Raw genomic sequence first — 21,116 nt, 5'->3', positions numbered from 1 at the left:
GGAGGGGAAAGAAATACCCACTAGCTAGAAATTTTCAGTTGTCGTATTTTATGAATTTCAACTTTTCATGTTGTCGCATTTGAGCGTATTTATATGACATTATTTAGCTCTGGCTTAGAAATGTACTTTCATTGTGTAACTGACAGTTGGTAAGAAACTGGCTGTAATAGTTTTCCTGTATTTATAGTAGTAATAAAGCAGATCACATAAACACAAGTGGTTTTCACACTAGAAATAAGTAAAATCATCTGAAGTTAATTTCAAGTGTATCAACAGGAGAACGCGTGCCAGCTCTTGAGTGACCCGTTACTTTTACTGTTTCTTTCTGGGGGAATTTGGGGGGAGGAGGGAGACTGTTTATAATTACAGTGTAATAAAAGATGCGTTATATATTACATCACAGTGCATAAAAGTCAAATGTATAGGTCATGTTAAAGCATACATTACAGAATTATGTATAGTGCGTGATTATTATAATGTGAAAAGTTTTTACCGTTTTCTATGTTGTTTTGCAGCAAGCTGTGACCTTTTATTCTGTTGTGTTAAAAGCAGATAATGGCGGTTGAAACAACCTACTCGCTATTCTAAACCAGATAAGAATTGCATTATTTTGTGATTAAATGGAAACTAGAACAAATACTGAAGGGGCTTCAAGCAGCTAGACTACGCTATTCTGGAATAATGATTTTTTTCTTAACATATTTAGAAGTCTGCTGCTTTTTCTAGATTCTGGTCAGCTAGAACAGCAACTTGAGGAGGCGAGCACTGCAAGGCGGGAGTTGGATGATGCTTCCAGACAAATAAAGGCTTTTGAGAAACAGGTCAGAACGCTGAAGCAAGAGAGGGAAGATCTTAATAAGGTAAAAGCATTTTGTCAGCAACTCTTCTAAACCCTAGAGACTACTTTATTTTTGTTCATTTTGCTTGAAATAACTTTCAAGTGTAAAATTAATGAGCAGACAACAAATGTGTAGCGTGACCTACTTTGCTTTCTGCCTCTTTTTTGAAGGCAAGTACATTATTTAACATGTTGTATGTATGACTGCTGGGTGGTCCTAGGTGACTGCTTCCAGATAGTGAACAACTCCATGATCCAAATTGCATGGTGGCTGCAAAGAAGGTTTTATAGCTTCAGATTAAGGTGATAATGATAGTGGTTAGAAGACGAGTAGAGAAGAACTATTCCAGACAACTAATTCAATCTGAAGTATGGGTGAGACTGTAGCAAGGAAAAAAATGTTAACAGTACGGTATTAAGGCTGTGTTCACAAAAGTGTTTCCAGAAGAGAGATGTGAAAAATTGCCCAATATGAAGGTTGAAAAGTAATTTGAAATAACTACAGTAAAGAATATTGGGTTTTATTTCTTCTTCTCTGTCTCCCCGATTCCTTGTTTTCTTATTTATAACATACTGTCTTCCATGGCTCTTTCTTGTATTCATGGTTAAATCAACTTGAAAATGTCATCAGGTGTGAAATACATTAGCCTGTTTCTCATCATGATTATATAGGCCCAGTATTTTAGAGTCCACACAGAATGTTGATGCGCCAGCTGTATATAACACTTTCTTTTACTTTTTAACCCTTAAACTGCCAGTTTGTCGAAGAAAGACCATCTCTCTTCTAAAACAACTTGTAGTGATTAGGACCTCTTTTTAACAACCTTAGAAAATGCTTTTAAATTTGTATAGATGTCAACAGTGCCAAATATTAACTCTTCCTGCCGCTCTTCTTTTCATCCTCAGACTCGCTTTTCCTTGCTTCTTTGTTCTGCTCCGGTTTGCCTGAACATCATTAAACCATTTAAACTGTTGTGGTCCCTCATTCATAGTGTAGTAGCACAGATCTAGGACACAGCAACCTTTGTGAAGGTATTGTGCTGTAGAGTTATCACAGCACTAGCAGTGTGATTTCATGTGGGTTCTTCTTTTAAAAGAATAATTATCATCTATTGCTATTAATCACTACAGTGTTTTGTTGCCTGAAACTTTCTGTAATATTTGATATTATGGTACAGTGTGGGGAAAACATACTTGCTGTTGCAGGTCAGTTTTCAAAAGTTTCTAAAGTAGAAATTTTCATAGAGCAGTTTTCCATTCAATTAATGCAAAAAATTTTTAATCATTTAGCAGTTGAGAATAAGTACTATTCTTTTTATTCATTTAAGTAGTTCTTGAAAAACTGTGTTTATGACATTTTTAAGAAACCAAAGTATTTTTATATTTTAATGCAAGTGCTTGAAAGCCTTTGTGTGGAACCTATAATAATGGAGTAAATTCTGACTTGGTTTACGTTTATGCAGTTTTACTAACTTTAGTAGTGTAAAACCTGGCCTCTTTTCTTATTTATGGAGGTATATAATCTGTATCATAGATGCATTCATGAAAAGAAATGAATATGTAGCTTCTATGCGCTCTGGAGGAGGTGTTAGATGCGCATCCAAAGACAGAATTGGCCTTGCAGCTTTCTAGGTTTATTACTTAATTCTTTTTTTAAACTGTAGGAACTGGCAGAGTCTAGTGACAGATTAAAATCCCAAGCCAAAGAGCTGAAAGATGCACACAGCCAGCGGAAATTGGCAATGCAGGAGTTCTCAGAGATGAACGAGCGGCTGACAGACTTGCACTCTCAAAAACAAAAGCTTGCCCGCCAGCTCCGAGATAAGGAGGAAGAAATGGAAGTGGTGATGCAAAAAGTAGAAAGTTTAAGGCAAGAGTTACGCAGAACAGAGAGACTTAAAAAAGAAGTAAGTGGTGAGAAGACTGTTTAGAATCTATGAAATAGTAGTTATGTGTAAGGTTTTCTGACAAAGTTTTTTTTTATGTTATCTGTAAATCTTTAAGTCTTTGATTGTTGTTTCAAACGGTACTGATTTTGCTTTCTAAGAATTTGAAGTGTCCAGTTTAGTGCTGAAGATTTATCTCTTATATTGAAAACCATCAATAGATCTGGGGAAAAAAAAAGAATCCTACCTATTAAAAACGTATGTACTTTTGTAGCTGGAAGTCCAAGCTGAAGCTGCAGCTGCTGAGGCATCCAAAGACAGGAAATTGCGAGAGAGGAGTGAACAGTACTCTAAGCAGTTGGAAAGCGAAGTAGAAGGGCTAAAGGTTAGTCTGTTTTGATATTAACACCTGCAAACTTACTAGTCAACTAGGACTTGGATCTGTTTGATTGCTTGCAGATGCAGGACAAAAGGGTATTGTCAGTTTGTCACTTCAGTTGATGCTGAATATTAATGCAAGCATGCATCGCATTATTGTCCAAAAAAATGAACATTTGCCTAATGCACTTTTCAGGCCAGTGTGTTCACTGCTCACTGAAGTATTTCTTAATACTCAATGATTTCTTACCAAATTGCTTCCATTATTACTTTGTTTAACTTTACCTATTAAAAGCTTTTTTTTTTTTTTTTTTTTTTTTTTAGTGTAGGATGGTTGAGTATTTGAAGATAAACCTGCAGCCTGTGCAGGTTTCTGTATAGGTGTTTTGTGTACTGTGTTGTTCCTCAGCATGTAAGTCAAAAGAAGGATGGTTTCCTCCACAATAGATGTCAACTGATGTAACTGTAAAGGAAAAGTTTTAGTGTATTCTGCCTCTCAGCCAGAAGTTGAGACCTTTTTGCACAAGAGCAGCATTGGGCATGAAGAGTTTTGTTTATATCAATGAGATTGCTCACACATGTATGTGTTTTTAGGAGTAGAAATTTAAGTAAGCCAAGAATGTTAACTGTTATTTCATTCTATGATTTACCGTTTTATACAGTGCTCTGAAGAAATTAGACTTTCTCAGAAATTGAATGAGAAAGTTTTTTCATTTCCACATGAGGATTGCTGTTCATTTACAGCAAAATCCTGTTTGCAATGTTTCGTCCAGTAGGATAATTCCAAACTTTTTGTGCAAAATGTCAGATTAGGCCTATTCTGGTCCTAATTTACATGAATAATAAGGGTTTTTTTCATTAGAATTCTGTGGGACATTTGTCAACATTGTCACTGCACAGAAAATTTGGGGGTTTTCTGCAAACATTCTTTTATTTTGCCTTCCTTTGTTAAATGAAAATAAGGAAATCATTCAATATGAAATTTGGATTTATAAAGCTCCTGCTACTGTGAATTCAGATTGTTATCTGAAAATTAAGATGTGTTTCTTCTGCTTTCATGAATCTTCACCATCAGCAAAGAGTTTGTATGACAGTTTAAGAGGCGAGAGGAATTTATTGGAGATCTATTGAGACGAAACGATATGCTGATTCATAACAACAGGGCAGGTTTATTAAAAGAGGAAAGGGGAATTGTAGCTTTCTTAGTAATATTTCACAGTACAGTAAGCACACTTTGGATCGCGTGCGGTTGTTGTAATACTGCATTATCCGTTCAGTAAAAGCTCTGCATGGCTCCTTAGTTAAGTTCAGGAGGCTATCATAGAGAAAAGGTCAATATTTAAAGAAAAAAGAACAGAAAAGCCCATAAATGATGGCAGGTTAAGTGTAAACAGGATGTTGAGGGCTAAATAAAGAGAATTTAGAGAGCACTTTGCAAAGGATGCTTAGAGTGATTGTGGGAAGTTCTTTAAATCAAAAGCAGAAAGCCACCTTAGGAAACTCATGGGGCTGTTTGTTGGCAGGGGTGAAAAAGGTAATCTCTGAGTTGATAGAGCTGTGGCAGAAATGCTCAACAAGTTTCTGGTGTGTCAGACTTTACTGCTGAAGCAGGGGAGATTGCCACACAGAGTGCATTCTTTGCAGCACGTTGGTCAGATGAACTGGATCACTCTGAGGATGATGTGCAGGAAGCGTTAGAGCTGGCAGGTGAGTCAGATGTGAAGTCCCCCGGAGCGGTCACCTTGCCGAAGAGGTTCTGAAGGAACTTGGGTGAGAAGTAAGAGAACTGCTGGCCAAGATGTGCACCCTCTTATTACAGACGGCCCGCTGTGCCACTGTTAACTCTCGTCTAGAAGATCCTGGCAACTGCAGAGGAGTGGGTATGACTTCCTTAGGAAAGGGGTAGAGGCTGTAGTAAAGAATAAGGTCAGTGAGCTCATGGATGAAGCAGAGCCTACTGGGAAGGAGGCAGTGTGCCTTCTATCCAGTGAAGTCCTGCAGCACTCACCTGCTGGGGTTCTGTGAAGTTGTCAGCCAGCGTGTGGATAAAGGAGATCCAGTGGCTATCATGTATTTGGATTTTCAGAAAAAGCAGGCTCAGCAGTGTGCCCTGGCAGCCAAGGTGGCAAACCTCATCCTGGGGTGCATTAAACAGCATCTAACTGTCTATGTGCCAGCAGATGCATTATGGCTCACTTGAAACAGGCATGTATGAAAACATCTATTTGGATGTCACTCCTAAATTTGGGCAGGAAGAAGCTGAGGGGAAATTATGTTTAAGGTTTACAAAATCATGAAGGTAATGGATAAGGTGAATGGGGAGTGAACTTCACAGAATGGAGAGTGAACTCCTGGAACTTGTTGCCACAGGAGTTTGCGGTTGCGACAGTATTGGCAGGTTCATAAAGGGATTCGACAAACTGATGAACACCAGGCCCCTGACTGTGCGGAGAGGTACCCTCTAATACCTTTAGTCCAACAGTTGTTGTATTCCAAAGGGAATGGACTTCATAAAAACAGGCAAGCCTGGGCGCTGTCCCCAGTTAGCCACTGCTTTAGGGAAGATGCTGGTCTGGCCCAGTAAGGCATCTCTCAACATTGTTCTTCAGAGTGAAGCTGAATGCGATACTGGAATTGTGAGAGTAGTGAAAGCATACTGTATGAGTAAGCGAAGAAGTTAATGACTTGGACCACGTGCTGGAGGAAGGTACCAAAAGAAACCAGTTACCAATTGCAATAAATTTCTGATTCTAATCAAGCTTCCATTAACGTTGAATAATAGAGCTATATGTAAGAATGGAAGAGGGCAGCCTTCATTTTCATCAGAGCAATATTACAATACCTACAAATCTCTTTCTGTTCTTCACTAGTAGATAGACGTATTTATTGTTAGTTTTTAAGGCATTTCATAGGTGTGCTAGAAGATCTTACGCTTGCTGTTTACTTCAGTAAACTTAGTTATAAAGCCTTAGTCATTTATTCGGACAGCCAAAATTCTGTTTCTGGATTGAATTACACATACAGAAAAGGTGTGTTGGGTGAGTCTGTTTTGGGCCAACTAGGCAATTTTTTGTGCTAATTTGTGTGGCGGATTTTTGTTTGTTTGTTTATTCTTTTGTAAGTTCACTTCAAGCAAATTCTGCATGTTAAATATTTAGGTAGCGTATTGAAAATGAAATTCTCAACTCTCTCCTTCCTACCTGACCAAGAGCAAATTATTAAATTGAGAGGAATAATACAGTAATCCACATAAGTGCTAATTAATAGAATTGTAATAAGGAAGATTGCATCTTTCTTAATATGTTGCATTTGGCAAATATTTATACCATAAAACTTTGGGCTGTTAGCATCACAATCCTAAGTAAGATTCTTCACATTCTTAACCAAGGTAAATTATTATTACTATCTGCAAAAGGCAAGATACAAGCCTTGAAGCAATACAAAATAGCGCTTGTAACAAAAGGCTAATCTCATTATAAGACAAGCCAGAAGTCTTCCAAGATTTTTAATGGTACGTTCATTTAGGATTACGTTACTTATATAGTAAGTTTTCCTGCTCTATTATTGCAGTATTTAATGGTTATTCTTCTTTATTCTTCAAGTCTTGATGTCTGTTAATGTTGCGATTGTGATAACCATAGTACGTGATATACATGTCAATACATATAGTAATACTTACAAGACTGCTGTCAGTTTGGACTGTTCAGCTTCATAACTGCCTAACGAAAAAGCTGCTGCGTGGAGGTTTTTTAGTTTGGGTTTTTGTGTATGTCTGTGTGTGTGCATGAGAGGGAGAGAGAGGGAAGACTTCCAGCGCAGAGTGATGGCATCTATGTGCCAGGAGATTCAGTTGCACCATTTTGTCCACTTGAAACATGTATGAAAAGATGTATGAAAACATCTAGTTGGAATTGGTGCTTACATCAATGCAAAATATATTCTCTGTTTACTATATTACTCTAGTTCTGTAAGCCACTGTATGATACCATGCAGCTCTCTTTTACTGCACCATCTGTCTTATGATCTTAATAGTGTCTTTTCATTGCGGAAAAAAAATACGAAATACCACTAAAACATTTTACATACCTGATAGAGGATGTTGGAAAACCTTAAACTTTTTATGTGTTCCATTGCCATATATGCGTAGGCAATTTGGCATGTTGGGCAGTAACAAACAAGTACAGTAGTTAACTGCCTGTGCATGAAACAAAGTTCCTAGACTTCCTTTCTTTTTCTTTTGTTAATCTGTCTTTCTCCAAACCATCTCATGTTAGGATGGCATCTTCTGTCTCCAATTTACCATTCTGCATCCTAAGGGCAGGATTTTACTCTTAGATCAAAACAGATGGTCGTTTTGATGAGTTAGAGAAAACAATGTGGTAGCAGCACATACCTGGCTCATACATTTAGGGGGTTTTGCAGTGTTCTGCTGACACTAACAGCGAGGCCCAGCTTTCTCACAGAATTCATTGTGGTAGAAATTCAGCTCATCCGATTGCTCTGCAATGACATTTAGCTCTTAAAGTCTATTCATACATCAGCAAAAGAATATTACCTCAAGCCATGTTTAATTAAGGGTAACTGTGAGGATTTCAATATCTCATGGTAAGAATGGAGGTATAATTAATAAAATATCTTCAATCCTTTTGAAGGTTTGAGACAGTCACCGTAAGGAAGTAGGTTTTCCAGTTACCTGCACTTTCTCAAAATACAGTGTTTTTATTAAGAAATTTCCTTTCCTTAGACTACCTTTAAATACATACTAAAAATTAAAAGAAAAAAATCCAAGCCAAGTTATACATGTGTTTACATTAAAAAGTATTTCCATACTTGGATTTCAGTGCATGTCATGCCACTACCTCATTTTGAACCTGATCTTGCTCCTCCTCTATGTTATGGCAGGACATTGAGTTTAGTGAGTGCAGCATTTGGTGCAAATGTGTATGTATCCTGAAGCAATGTGTAAAGACTATTGAAATGCCAGAAGACCTCACTAAGAGAGCTATGCAGCTGCGAAAAGTGAAGTAATTACTCTTATTGTTTAAAGCTTGTTTTTCCTATTAATCCACTACAATGTAAATGGTCACTTTAGGTCAGGTAGGTCAGGTTTCCCCCCTGATTCATGCAATCCATATAGTGTTTCTGTAGCTAGATTTTAGCCTTCAGTTAAGCTTGTCTTAGTATAGCTTTTCCACAAGTTATTTGTGCTTTAAAATATATTGACTGTATATCATAGTCCTTACTCTCCGTTCCTGAAAGTCACTTGAACTTGTTGCTGTCAGCCGTGTGAGTGGGAGCATAAAAACTGTCTAATTCTGTCGTCACTTTCTGACTGCATGTAAGGGGAGTCAGAACGTGGCCAGAGATGTTTAAAGTGATGATCAAATTTTCAATGGCTTGAAAACTATTGCTGCATTTAAATCACAAAATAATAAAGAGTACAGTTCAGATTTATGCTCTAACAAATTTTCAAAAAAGTTGAGATAGATGTGTTTAACTCAAGTCTATAATGGGATGTTTTCTAAATGTAGACTCAGGAATACTGAGTTGTTATTAAGCATAATTTTCAGCATTCTTGAGTCCTAACTTGGGGCTGTTTATTTTAGCAAAAACAGGTTGGTCGCTCACCTGGGGTAAGCAGTATAGAACACCAGCAAGAGATCACTAAATTAAAGGCAGACCTGGAAAAGAAAAGTGTTTTCTATGAAGAGGAACTATCTAAACGTGAAATAATGCATGCTAATGAAATAAAAAGTCTGAAGAAAGAACTACGGGATGCAGAGAGCCAGCAGCTTGCCCTCAAAAAGGAGATCATGATTTTGAAGGACAAGTTAGAGAAAACCAGAAGAGAAAAGTGAGTATTGTATGGAATTTACCTTTAAGCTCAAAATATCTTTTGAAGTCTCCTACCATGTTTCCAAATACATTACTACTTCCTTAACTGTAGTGCAGACTGGTGCATTTTGGCTGAGCTAATGCCAGGGTTGAAAATAGTCACCTTTAATAATACAACAGAACAAAAAAATCCACAACCCTCTACTGAAACAGTTAATTTTGCACCAGAATTCTTGCACTGGCTGACCATTCCAAGGTATGTAACTTGAGTTGCAGACTTTCAGCTCAGGGTAAGTCAACCCCTGAAGTTTCTATTGCAGTTTAAAATAGCTGGGGTTTTTTCTGTTTGGTATTTTCATCTTTTGATGCAAAACTAATGTGTTAGAGATCAACTATTGCTTACATTTCTGCCAGCACAGGAACAGTCACTTAATGCGGACTAAGGCTAATCCATGCTGGGTTCCATCCAGTGTTAACATCAGTCATCAGACTACTGTAGGCATAAGCTGCTTTATCTCTTCTGACATGGTAATTTGTGAGAGACCTGCTTTTTTCTCTCCCACGTGGTGGAGCTTATAAGTGGCCTTGAGAATGTTCCTTGAGGCATTCATCAATAAAAACGTGTTTTTCTGTTGGATAGTTTAGCAATGGAAATAGTCATAAATTGAAGGTGTTCATTTTCATTCATAAAAAAGTGTCTACAAAGCATTCTGAATAACACAGATGCTTCTTTTTGCTGCTGTAGTAAGATGGCATACTAGAAAAACCATGGAGAAGTTCCTGCTGAAAGCTTAGCCAAACTGTAGCGAGTCCTTAAATATTAGTAGTAAATAAAATCAAGATTTTTCAAAAAAGCTTGTGCAAATAGAGGTGGAAACACTGCTTCTGTGGTAAATTGTTTCCAGCAGGGGAAGTAGATCATACAGCCTAGAAAGCAGTGGATGAACTGTCTCTTCCTAGAATATGGCTATTCATAAGCCGGACATATTAACACGGTAGTTTGCTGCTTTGTTTTAGCTTGAGAGGTAAAACTTGCATCAGCAGCATGTTTTCATTGTACCACAACTTAATGGTCTTGCTGACCTATAAGTTATACATGCACAGAAGGCTATGTTGTCTTCTAATATTTAAAGGTGATAGTATGATACTCCTTTAATGCCATGTCAGTCCAGTAGTGTCTCAGAAGAAGGAATATTCAATAAAGAATCATTAATACCTCTTTCTGCAGGCTAAACTGTAGCTAAAGAACATGCCTCCAAACACTGACCAGACCAAAAACTCCTTGGAGTTTTATCAGAACCGTTCCAATGTTGTACAGCTGCAGAAGTTCTAACTAGATGTCCATCTAGTGAAATATCAAATGGCTTAACAATGCTGATCTGCTTCATGCTAGCTAGTTCATAAACCTCCTTTCAATCTAGATTCTCTCCATAAATAAAAGAAGAACTGGATGCATATCTAAAATGAGTGCTGACGTAACCATGTCTTTCTGTATGTATTTCGAGTGTTGGTGTAAGAGAACGTTTTAAAGCGTGAACAGAAGTGTGTCACATAACCAGAGTCCAATATTTGGCTCTTAAAGGGAAGGGCTTCAGCATCATACGAAGTCAGGTGTCCAAGCACATGATGAGTGATTAATGAAGACCTGATCTTAACTGGGTTTTGTTAAACAGAGCTGCAGAATCTCATGCAAGTATTAGGACTCCACAGAAATGCAGAAGTCCACTGTTCAAGGTGTGCTACAGATTGACATCTGTAGTAGTTCAGGGATTTAGAAGGAAAGCTTAAATACTAGGAATGGAATGGAAGAATTGCTGTTGCTGCTCGATTCTCAGTATGTGGTAGTTTTTCTTAAGAGAACATGGATGTTTTTGTTGTTGTTTCCACTTACACATACTGGTTTTAGCTTTTGTGATCAGGCATGCAAAGCTTTTTGTGAGTCTGCCAATACAGAGGTGTTCAATGTAAGTGTTGAAAAGGAAGCACCTGGAGGCTTTATGCTGAAATAAGTGGAATTATTTCAACAACAGGCTTGGGGTGGGCATGGGGTTGAAGTGTGCATATACAATTGGGGGGAAAAATATAGTAGTCTAAAAATAATCTTTAGTGCATATTAAAAAACAAAAGGCTTTGATAAGAGGATGTGGTTGCATTACTTCATAAGGGCTATAGTACAGAGTGAGTAAGAGCTTGGTTAAAATCTCTGTGTACTTTTTTATGCAACTTACATGCTAGTGGTTTGTTTCATTTTTTTTTAAATAGGTATATTTTCTTTGTTTCCTTCAAATTTCAGCTTTCTTACTTTTGCTATTTCAATAGCGTAAGTCTCTGAGGGAGAGAAACTACCTTTCTGTATAAAACGATTGCCCTTTGCTAAAGTCTGATAAACTGCATGCTATTAAAATTGGGAACGTAGGAACACAGTATCAGGCCAGTGATCTGTGTAGCACGATATTCCATTTCTTAGAATTGTCATTAGGAAACATTTCAAAAGAAGGTGCAAGAAACTGTGTAAAATTAATCATGTTTGTAGAAGTTTCTTTTAAGCCTGTTATTTAGTGATAGATTTATAAAGCAGGGAGCTTTATAAAATAGCATTTGCTGGTTTTCGAGTGTGTGATATAAAGAAGCCTGGGGAATGGTGTTTGTTTCAGGTCTACTTTTCTTGGTTCTAAAGCAGTAAGATAAAATATTTCTCCACTTCATACAGCCGCAATAAAGAGGTGGAGTGACAAAGTGATACCATAAAGCTGTATTTCACATTACTTGCATGTGGCTTGCTACAGTTATTTTACTGATAAAAAGAAAGCTGGGTCATGTACGATTTCTTAAACTTAAAGAGCGGATACATAGCTAAATTTTAGATGAGAGAAAAAGCTTGATGGGAGAGGAGGATGCCAGGCTTCAAAGTGAATGTGTTATTTTGATCTTCCGGGCTGTCCAAGGTATGCCTATGGAGTCTGTCACAGTTCTGTGGTTTGCTGAGTTGATATTTGGGTATGATAGATCATACCCGCATTCTCCTCTGTTTAAAATCTATCATCTTTGTTTCTGTATTATACTATAGCAATCTGAATTAATGGGTTAGTGACAATCACTGGTTGAATTAAGAATGTAAAATACAGAAAACTACAAAAATGTTGGGCTCTTTTACCAATCCAAAGCTTCCTTAATCCATCACCATTTATGGCTGCTTTGGGCCTTAAAGCCTTAAAAGAATGAATTTTAGACAAATACAGAATAAAAAACCCTAAACAAAACAATAAAAGCTTAAATAAAAGTAATAAATTAAATTAATTAAAAATTAGTTTGGTCTACTGTCTGAGAAATTAGCTTTGAATCTATGCCTTGCAAACAGAAGCAGGACCTGTTATTAATTCCCCTGACAGCCAGTGCTTTAATCTCTTCCTGCCTTTTCCCTAGACTGCTCATCATATGCATGGAATCTGTTGATATAGAAAAAGAGTGGTGGTGAATTTCAAACTTGGCGTTTAAACAGTAAGGATAGTATGTTACTTTGCTAGGATGTAGTGTTATGTTTCAAAGGATGCCTAGCAACATAGAATTTCACCATGAGTCTAACATGCTGTACTAGATTTCAAAGAGTGGTTGAAGCACTAAATGAATTTCAAATTAGGAATAGGAAATTCAAACCAGCATTACTCTTAACTGGGTTCACTGTAACCACTGACACTTCTCATCTTTTAAGGGTGTTCTCTCCATTTGGCAGAGCTGTAGTAGTTCTGCGTCTCAGACAAAGAGGCGAGGGTGTAATTTCGCTGTTGCACAATGTAAAATTGTGATCGGTATCAAAAAAAAAAATTGCAATGCTCAAGACAAGGTTTCCCCTGGGTTTTATTTTTACAGAGTTAAGCTTTTATACTGGGCACTTCTTCAGACCTTTGAAGGTTGGCTGGTGATGTTTGCTGAATGGATGTTTACTGTATCTGTGGCATTTATAGTGTAGTTCCATCAACCTACTGATGAACTTTCTGCCAGTTACCTGAATAATTGGTGAAACAGTGCATACAAGATGCAAATGTAGTGAGTCTCAAAAGAGTGGATGTGAGGTGGGAGTTGTACATCTAAAATGTTGCTGTACAACACTTTAAGGAAATGACAATGTTTTTCAGCAGAGGACCTGCAGCTTCATATGTTTTCAGGTTCTCATAGTCATTGTGCAAGATCGAAGTTGATGTTAAGCAGAATCAACCAGGGGTTCCCCTCTACAGAAGGACATCTGCAGGCGAAGGGAAGGGTTGGGGGAAACAGCTGCTTTGAAACTTTCTCAGAAAGAATGGTCCAAACCTGCTCTAGAATTTGGTGATATTAGGAGTGTATAAGCTACCCATTCGCTTTTTGCCGATAGTGAGTATACGGTACCTGAATTAATGGTTCTGGCTGTTCTAAATTGTCCAAAGACTAGCCTCATACAAGCTTTTCTCATCAGAGACCCAGGCCCAAGTGCTATAATTTAGCTTCTGTATGTTCTGGTTTCATATGTGGTCATTTTTGCCTGTCATTCTGTGTGAAACTTGGAATTACAGAAATGTCTAAGTTAAAATAATGTTTCTGTGAGCCGAGAATTTACCCTGAGTGTCTTAAAGTACTGACACACACTTCGGTCTGCAGAATTAGAGCTGCTCAATGTTTGAAGGATTCACCTAAAGAGCAAAATATGTATAGGTGGATTGATAAAGGTTAGCTCAGTGGAGCTCTGGTAATTCCGTACTGAAGGGAAGATCGTTGTCCGATGATAAAATTCAACAGACTGTCTTATAGCCCTAAGATGGTAGTATAATCCACTACTTGCTTAGTTTTAATAGGCTGTGGTATTACCAATGTAGCACTTCCCTTTCAGCTTGTGTACGCATTGATCTTCATGTATTTAAGTGAATAGTGTGATGAGTTTTAGAATAGGAAACTTTCTAATTCTACTTCATTTTATTTCTTAGCCAAAGCGAAAGAGAGGAGTTTGAAACAGAGTTCAAACAGAAGTATGAACGAGAAAAGATTCTGCTAACAGAGGAAAATAAAAAACTTTCAAATGAACTTGATAAGGTAAGTGCTGATTAGTTGAGTCCTGAGTTTACAACTATTGTATGCTATGTACAAATTGGACAATATAGAGCTGTATTGGTTATTATTTACTCTTGGTTGATAGTAGAAATGAATATTACGCAAAAAGTGGTGATTTAATATTTGATTTTGATAGAGAGTATCTACATGTATCTGAACTTGGGAAAGTATGTGCATATATATGTATGTATGTGTATTTATCTGTAGGAATTGAGTTAGGTGGTCTTACAGGTTGGTAAGATTAATTTTAGACAATATCTTAAGCCAGAAAAAAAGATGATTTCATTGTATGACCCAAATATAAAAATATATAGTTAGTGATGTGATTACTTAGAGTATATTTGCATGTCAATTACTGTGAAATAGCAGGCCCCTCCCACCCATTGACATTAAGTGTTACTTTGAGATATTAAAAAAACACAAATGATAAGGCATATTAATTGAAGTGTGTTGAGCAAGGAATAATTATGTTTCAAGCATTTAGATTATCTCTTTATTGTTCGTTTTGACAGGTTATTCAAGTTCATTGTGGATTAGCCAAGTCTTGCTAAACTTGTCTATTCTTTTTGTAATGCATTAGATTTTTAAAAAATGTGATGAAAGTACTGTGTTCTTCAAAGTAAGCATGTTTGCATGTCAGTGTTCAAATTAAAGTATATTTTCATTCCAGTGTAAGATGCATACTATATATGCCTATATGTAGGCTTAGTTTTTCTGCTTGGTCTCTTTTTTTTTTTTTTAGTTTAGTTAACTTTGTATTTTTCTTGTCAAACAACATTTAATAAATAGGCATATTTAAATCATAAGCCCATTTGAGTGATAAATATGGAGTGGAGTACTCAGGAGTAAAAAGCAGAATAGATTTAAAACTGATATTTTTTTCATAATTTTGATTTGTTAATATATTTCAGTACTAAAAGAAGCCTTTCACATGAGATTTGTTCTCCTAAGCAGGCCTTCCTATAAAGTCTATCTGATCTCTGATTCCAGTTTGACTTTCTGAATAATTATTTAACATAATGAAGGTTTAGTTCCCAATACCAATTCAGGTTAGCTGTGGCTTTTGTGTTGCAGAATGTGTATGTATGAATAACAGCTATGTGAATATGAGTGAGGTTAATTGCTAGGTATAACATCTTGTACTTACAGATGTGCATTTAATTTCGATTTCCCTGTCTGCAAGTAAGTAAAATGAAAAATAGGGGAATGTGAGACACCTGGAGAATCTCAGGACTGACTCACGCCTGTATCTGTTAAGCCTCTCATTCTCCATGGTTACTAAACAAGGGAGAGGTTCGGCAGTTTTATCTGAGCTATAACGATTTTTGTGCCCTTGCTTTGCTCTTTTAATGTAATTTTATATACAACATTCCACGCCTATATGGTGCAAAGCAGAAACCTTCTAACAGTTGTAGAGGTATTTGGAGACTAATTCTCAGGATACTGATTAATTTGTTAGAGTAACAATGTAGTTCTAGTCCTTAAAAATGTCCTTTCAGTACAGCTAAGATCTTACATGAGAAGAGATTCTGGCTTTTATTGTTACGTGGTGTTTATTGTGATGGGTAATACCAATTTTTAAAGTAGATGGGCAGTGTGGGAGAGGGGAATATGTAGTATGAGTCTGTGCACAGATGGAGTCACAGCAGCTTAAACCTTTAACAAGTTCCTTAAATTCTCATTCAGCTCACCACCATGTTTGAGAGGCTGAGTATGAATAACCGGCAGCTGGAAGAAGAGATGAGAGACCTGGCTGATAAAAAGGAGTCCGTGGCACACTGGGAGGCCCAAATTACTGAGATCATCCAATGGTGAGTACTCTGCTCTAATGTCATTGCAGAATCCCCTCAGTATGTGGTAGGGCTGTTACTGAGATTTTTGCCTTTGCACATGGTACTTGCAAGTGCTTGGGTGAAATCTCACACGCGTCTGGGATTCTGCTGTATTTTTGCTTGAGATGTTAATAATATCCAAATCTGGAAAATTGTGTTCCTCCTTAAGAGCGAAAGTGTCTTACCAAATACAACTTTTTTAAGTGCAGAAGAATCATGGCCATTGGGTGTGGCTTGTGGCTTTGGAAGAATGCTGGAAAGGAGTCATGTGCTGAGCTCACGCCTCTGAGAGGGAACAAGCCTGGGAAAAGCAGTGGCTGAGAGTATTTGTGTCTCGGTATTAATTTCCTTCATCTGCTTGACATGTGGCAGAATGAAACAAATACAGTGCAACTTTTATGTGATTTTTTTACAAGGAGGGCATTTGAGACTACCACAAAGCTAGTCAAGTGATGTTTCTAATAATACTTTTGCTAAATAATGACGTTACATTTCTAAAGTCTTCCATCCAGTTCTAATAAATTATGGGGAAAAAAAAAAAAACCAAGTTGAAACTATTAAGAGAAAAAGATTGTTTTATCTAGGTGGCCTTTATTTTTCCTCTCCATGCCTGCCTGCTTCTCTCCCCTCACCTTTTATGGTCCATTGTGGTGTTTTAGTATCTACAAAAACAGTTTGCATCCAGACTTTTTTTTTTACAGATCATCCACTTCTGGGAAGATTTCATCATCATATACTGGTCTTTTTTTGATTTCCTACTTGATTATCTTTTTCCCCCCATTTTTCCAGTCTCACGTTAGTGAAAAAAAATCTAACTTGTGTCAAAGCAAAAATGGGAAACATTTGTTTTAATGTATCATTTTGTTGTCCAAATACAGAGAAGTTTGGCTTTTGAATATAGCCATGTGAATATGTAATGAGAAAGAAGGGCTGTCCTCTGGGTTTCTGGAAGTGTTTTAAACAATGTTTGTTACATAAAATTATGTAATGCCAATCTGTGTTATGAAGTCCATAGTGTCTTAAGGCGTTGTATTTGTAGCAGAGGTTAAAAAATTTAAAGGGTCCACTTTGTGTGTGTTCCTTTTAAATCTTGTCTCTCGTAACTGTGAGTGTAGTAGATCACCTGTGTCACAGAAATAAAAAAATACATAGAAGTTGTTTAAATGAGCAGTTAATTTCTAGCCAATCAGAAATGTTTATTCAGAAAAAAAAATCAAGGCAACAAGAGAGACAAGTCTATTATTTCACATTGCATATTGTTTAAGGTAATACTTATCTGTCTTAATGCACCAAGGTAACCAAACCCCATTTTTCAGATTTCCATGAGAAAGCACTCATAAAACTTGGTAGTTCTGGAAGAAGACAAGTCAGAATTAGTTGTGGATTGTTTTACTTAACATTGTGTAAAAATGTACCAACAGCCATTAAGAATGTCCTTTCTCCAATTCATGAGAGTGTTTAATATTTTAAGATGTACTACTGATGTCGTTCAGGTATATGATAAAGCATCTTGCATATATTAGAGATGTCACTGGTGGGTAAAAGATGTTTGGGATTGACTTTTTTGTTATCTCTAAAGATTCTTAATGAAAAAAGATCAGGAACATGCAAGACACTTTCTGAATGAAAGATACTATTTTACTGGTCCCCTATGATAATATAGTATCTTTTAAAAAGTATGGAACTAAAAATTATATTAAGAGAAAAAAAACAACACAGAAGTACTGTGGGCAAACATTAAGGAGATTAAAAAAAGTATCTGGCTTGGTTCCAGTTTTTAATCACTGTACACATCTCAATTTTCCCTCCATACTTCTCTCTGCTTATGTTAAATTTTTTTCATCTATGTGAGGCCATTTCTTGGCTCACATTTTTTTCTTATTATGTTTAGATTTTCCATGTGTTATCCAGATAATCTGGTCATGTCCATCTGCTGTCCTTAGAATTCAGCACTGCATACTCACGCTAGGTCCTTCTCTGGGGATGTTTTGCTGTGGAACATGTAATAAAGATTAACATTTTAAAAGAAAGAAACCCTAACTTTGAAGAAAAATAATCTTATTTAATCAGTTACAAGCCTATGTTTTCCTCAGAAGAACATGTAGTTTAAATCCATACCTGTCCACCTCTTCAGTATGACAACAGAATGCCTTGGAGCTAAGTAGGGTAGAGCTTGTAGGCTCCCTCTTAAAAACAATCAGATTTTTCACATAATATTACTTTAAAATATGTATTTTGGGTGCATACTTTCCACCTTTTAAAAATGGGTTTTGCCTACCGTCGTCTTTTTGTACTGTGATTCATGAAGGATACGAGGCAGTAGATGGAATCAATTACTGGTTTTGTAAACAGTTTGCTCAGCTGCCTGTGGTAGTTCAAGGGATTTGTTCTAGCCCTCTTTTAAGTACCACAAGCCCAAGGAGTCCCTTACTTCCTTTGAGTGCTTTGACATCTAATAGATATCTCTCTCAGAAAATCTGCCCCACTATTCAAGTCCACATTTTGGGTGGTTAAGATTGTCACTTTATTTACGACTCCTTGGGCCCTTCTAAATTATTATTTCTTTCAGATTTTATAACTTGCGAGTAATTTTAATGGGCTATCATGTTCCTTTAGCCTTTCCCTTCTTTCTTACAGTGCTGTCTTGCATCTTGTTTAGGGCAAATGTACAAAAGCCTTTTTATTTTTGCTGTTACTATCCCAAGATGCTATAAATATAGCCAAAATCTTAATATAAACATTTGAATCAAACTTTCATTGCAAATTCTGATGTGGTAGCAATAGAACCTCACAGATCATTCAGCCTTAATGGAGCTATTATATTGACAAGTTTATTATTTGCCAAATCACTCAAACTTGACAAGAGTAAGAAATACTGAGGCTTTTATAGTCAGCTATAAATTTTCCTATGGGAGATGGGAAAGAGATTCATTGCATAGGAGGTTAATGCCGTCACTTTAAAAAGGAATCGTTTAAATAGCCATGGTACAGTATTTCTGTTCTGTTGCAGAAAGGAGGTTGATGGAAATCTTGGTAGTGATTCCCAGAGTACTTGGCGCAAGAATCTTAAGTTATTAGTCTCTCTGGGAAGGGTTCATGTAACCTAGTTTTAGAAGTCCTAAGGTAGACAACTAAAACAAATCCCATGACTAGTACTGTAGAAGTCTCTTCTTCTCCCCTCTGATTGAAAAGGAAGGGTAGACAACTAGTTCAAATGAAGAATTCTGTATTGTTGAGTATGTTTATACGGTTGAGCTAAATCCTACCGGATTTACCTATAGAGTGGATGTCAGGCTTAGATTCAGCTGGCCAGAAGCTGTGACTGTTGTTTACCAAATGATTCAGTTAATATTCTCCTTGCTGATGAGATATCTTTCCAATCAACTGTATTATGGTTGATTTTTATCTTAATTATTTATTTCATTTAAAAAAGACCCAAAACCAAAAAACCAAACCTAACCCCCCAAAAAACCCAAAACACTTCTGCATTAAATCAAACCTAAAAAATCCCAAAAGTTGTGTGTGTTCTGGTTTGGTTGTTTTTTTTAAACCTGATTGCTCTCAGGAGAAAGCGCACACAAATTGTGGAAAAGGTTTAGCAAAAATTCTGGGCAAAGTCAACTGTAAGAAACTCAAAATATGAAAAATTCTGAGATGCGTTGTTTGAGGTAAGAATTATCAGAGGTTAATTATCTATAAAAGAGTAATTCTGGAGGGCAGAGGGAAATTTCAGGGTTGAGGAGTGGAGTGAAATGTTGAAAAACGTTAGAGAAGTAGTTTTAAAAAACAAGTTTTATTGGAGAGGGCAGGGGAAAAAGAAAATAATGAAGTTGGAGGCGTTAGGCATAGTGGTATGAAGACAGACATTTAAAAGTATTGGGAAACTACAGGAGAAATGGGAATCATGGCCCACAGACTTCCTTGGGGTTTTTGAATCAGGTAAGATGCAGCTTGGTGTAAGATCCCAGGGCTTCAAGACCGCTCCTGTTCAGGAAAAAATCTCCAGTCCTCTGGGTCCATTTTGTTCTGTAAAGTATCCCGGAAAGAGAGACCCAGAGAATCTGAGGTTCCTGACAGCCTGACAAATAATATTCTAGATATTGGTCAATGGTTATTTGAAGGTTGTCATGATGTTGGCTCCAACTAAAAAATGAAATTAAATTTTAGAGGAATTTGTACTACATCGCTGTTCTAGGTTCTTTATAGTTGATGAAAAAAGCTTTCAAGGGCACTTAACGTTATATATGAAAACAGAACAGTTCATCCGATCTAAATTTTCAGTAAAGAAAGAAAGAAATTACTCTGGGTGGAACTTTTCCTCTTTAGGTCTTCTGCTGTGCTTGTTAGGGCTCTCTGCAAGAAGGTGGGGCAAGGAGAGAAACATTAGTAAGATTAACTTCACCATTCTTGCTTTATCTTCTTAAAAAAAAAAAAAAAAAAAAAAGCCAACCAAACAGAAAACTTCCAGCAAAACAGTAACAAATCAAAAAACTGCAAGAACTCTTGGGTTCACGTTTAATTAATGTATCTCACTATCAAGAGAATATTGCCATCTAGTGGACAACAAAACTGTATCTCAGCCTTTAAATTGTACTGCTTGTATTTACTGCCTTACTCAGTATAGATTTTTGCAAAAATTGACTTTATATGTATATTTTAATTTTCTAGATTTCTGCCTGTTCTGTGGAACACCTCTCTGAGGTTATTGCATGTGCAGCTTTTCAGAATTTAGAGCCTGAAGGTTCTGTGCATCATAAACCAAATAACTGAAGTGTTTTCTCACCTTCCGTGAAGGAGGATCTATATGGCATGATAAATATTGACAAAGAAATTGGACATTTAAAGTTTTTAATCTTTAATTAGAAAGGTTAAAAAATAAGGCACCAGTTCAATTTTATTTTTAATCTGACGTTGTCCCTTTTTTCTGCAAAGATTTTACGTGTCATTAAAAATAAGAGATCAAACGCTGATTCCTAAATCTCTTTTCCCTCCCTTACTCTCTCACCTTGAGAGCCTCACGTTCTTTTTATTCCTGCTTACAATCTTTTCTTTTTACTGTGTATTTAATTATGCACCCCCCCAAAAGCATCTTCTGCTACTTCTCACATCTTTTGCCTCCTCATACCCTAAGAGGTTTGTATAGGCCTAGATTGTCTGTATCTGGTCGTCAAAATGTGTCATCCAGAACATTATGGGAAAAGGAAGTTGGTATGCTGCTTCCATTGAGTTCTAGTATACCTTGGGAAAAATGGTGACTCATTAATATCA

The 21,116-nt window shown here is 36.7% G+C and overlaps 1 protein-coding gene across 7 annotated transcripts in view; it reads left to right on the top strand.

The window, feature by feature from the left end:
- CDC42BPA (CDC42 binding protein kinase alpha) overlaps positions 1 to 21,116 on the top strand; it is a 191,366-nt gene that overhangs the window by 119,851 nt on the left and 50,399 nt on the right. For all 7 annotated transcript variants that reach the window (XM_059834726.1, XM_059834718.1, XM_059834733.1 and 4 more), the window contains exons 12-17: positions 727 to 860; positions 2,503 to 2,745; positions 2,999 to 3,109; positions 8,709 to 8,956; positions 13,893 to 13,998; positions 15,703 to 15,827. In XM_059834726.1, the coding sequence (XP_059690709.1) occupies positions 727 to 860; positions 2,503 to 2,745; positions 2,999 to 3,109; positions 8,709 to 8,956; positions 13,893 to 13,998; positions 15,703 to 15,827 (967 nt within the window). The remainder of the gene's footprint in view (positions 1 to 726; positions 861 to 2,502; positions 2,746 to 2,998; positions 3,110 to 8,708; positions 8,957 to 13,892; positions 13,999 to 15,702; positions 15,828 to 21,116) is intronic.

The sequence above is a fragment of the Gavia stellata genome, chromosome 2, assembly GCF_030936135.1.
Source record: "Gavia stellata isolate bGavSte3 chromosome 2, bGavSte3.hap2, whole genome shotgun sequence".
In the NCBI taxonomy this organism is placed as follows: Eukaryota; Metazoa; Chordata; class Aves; order Gaviiformes; family Gaviidae; genus Gavia; species Gavia stellata.
The sequence above is the reverse complement of the archived record's forward strand: the minus strand, read 5'-3'. Positions and strand labels throughout refer to the sequence as shown.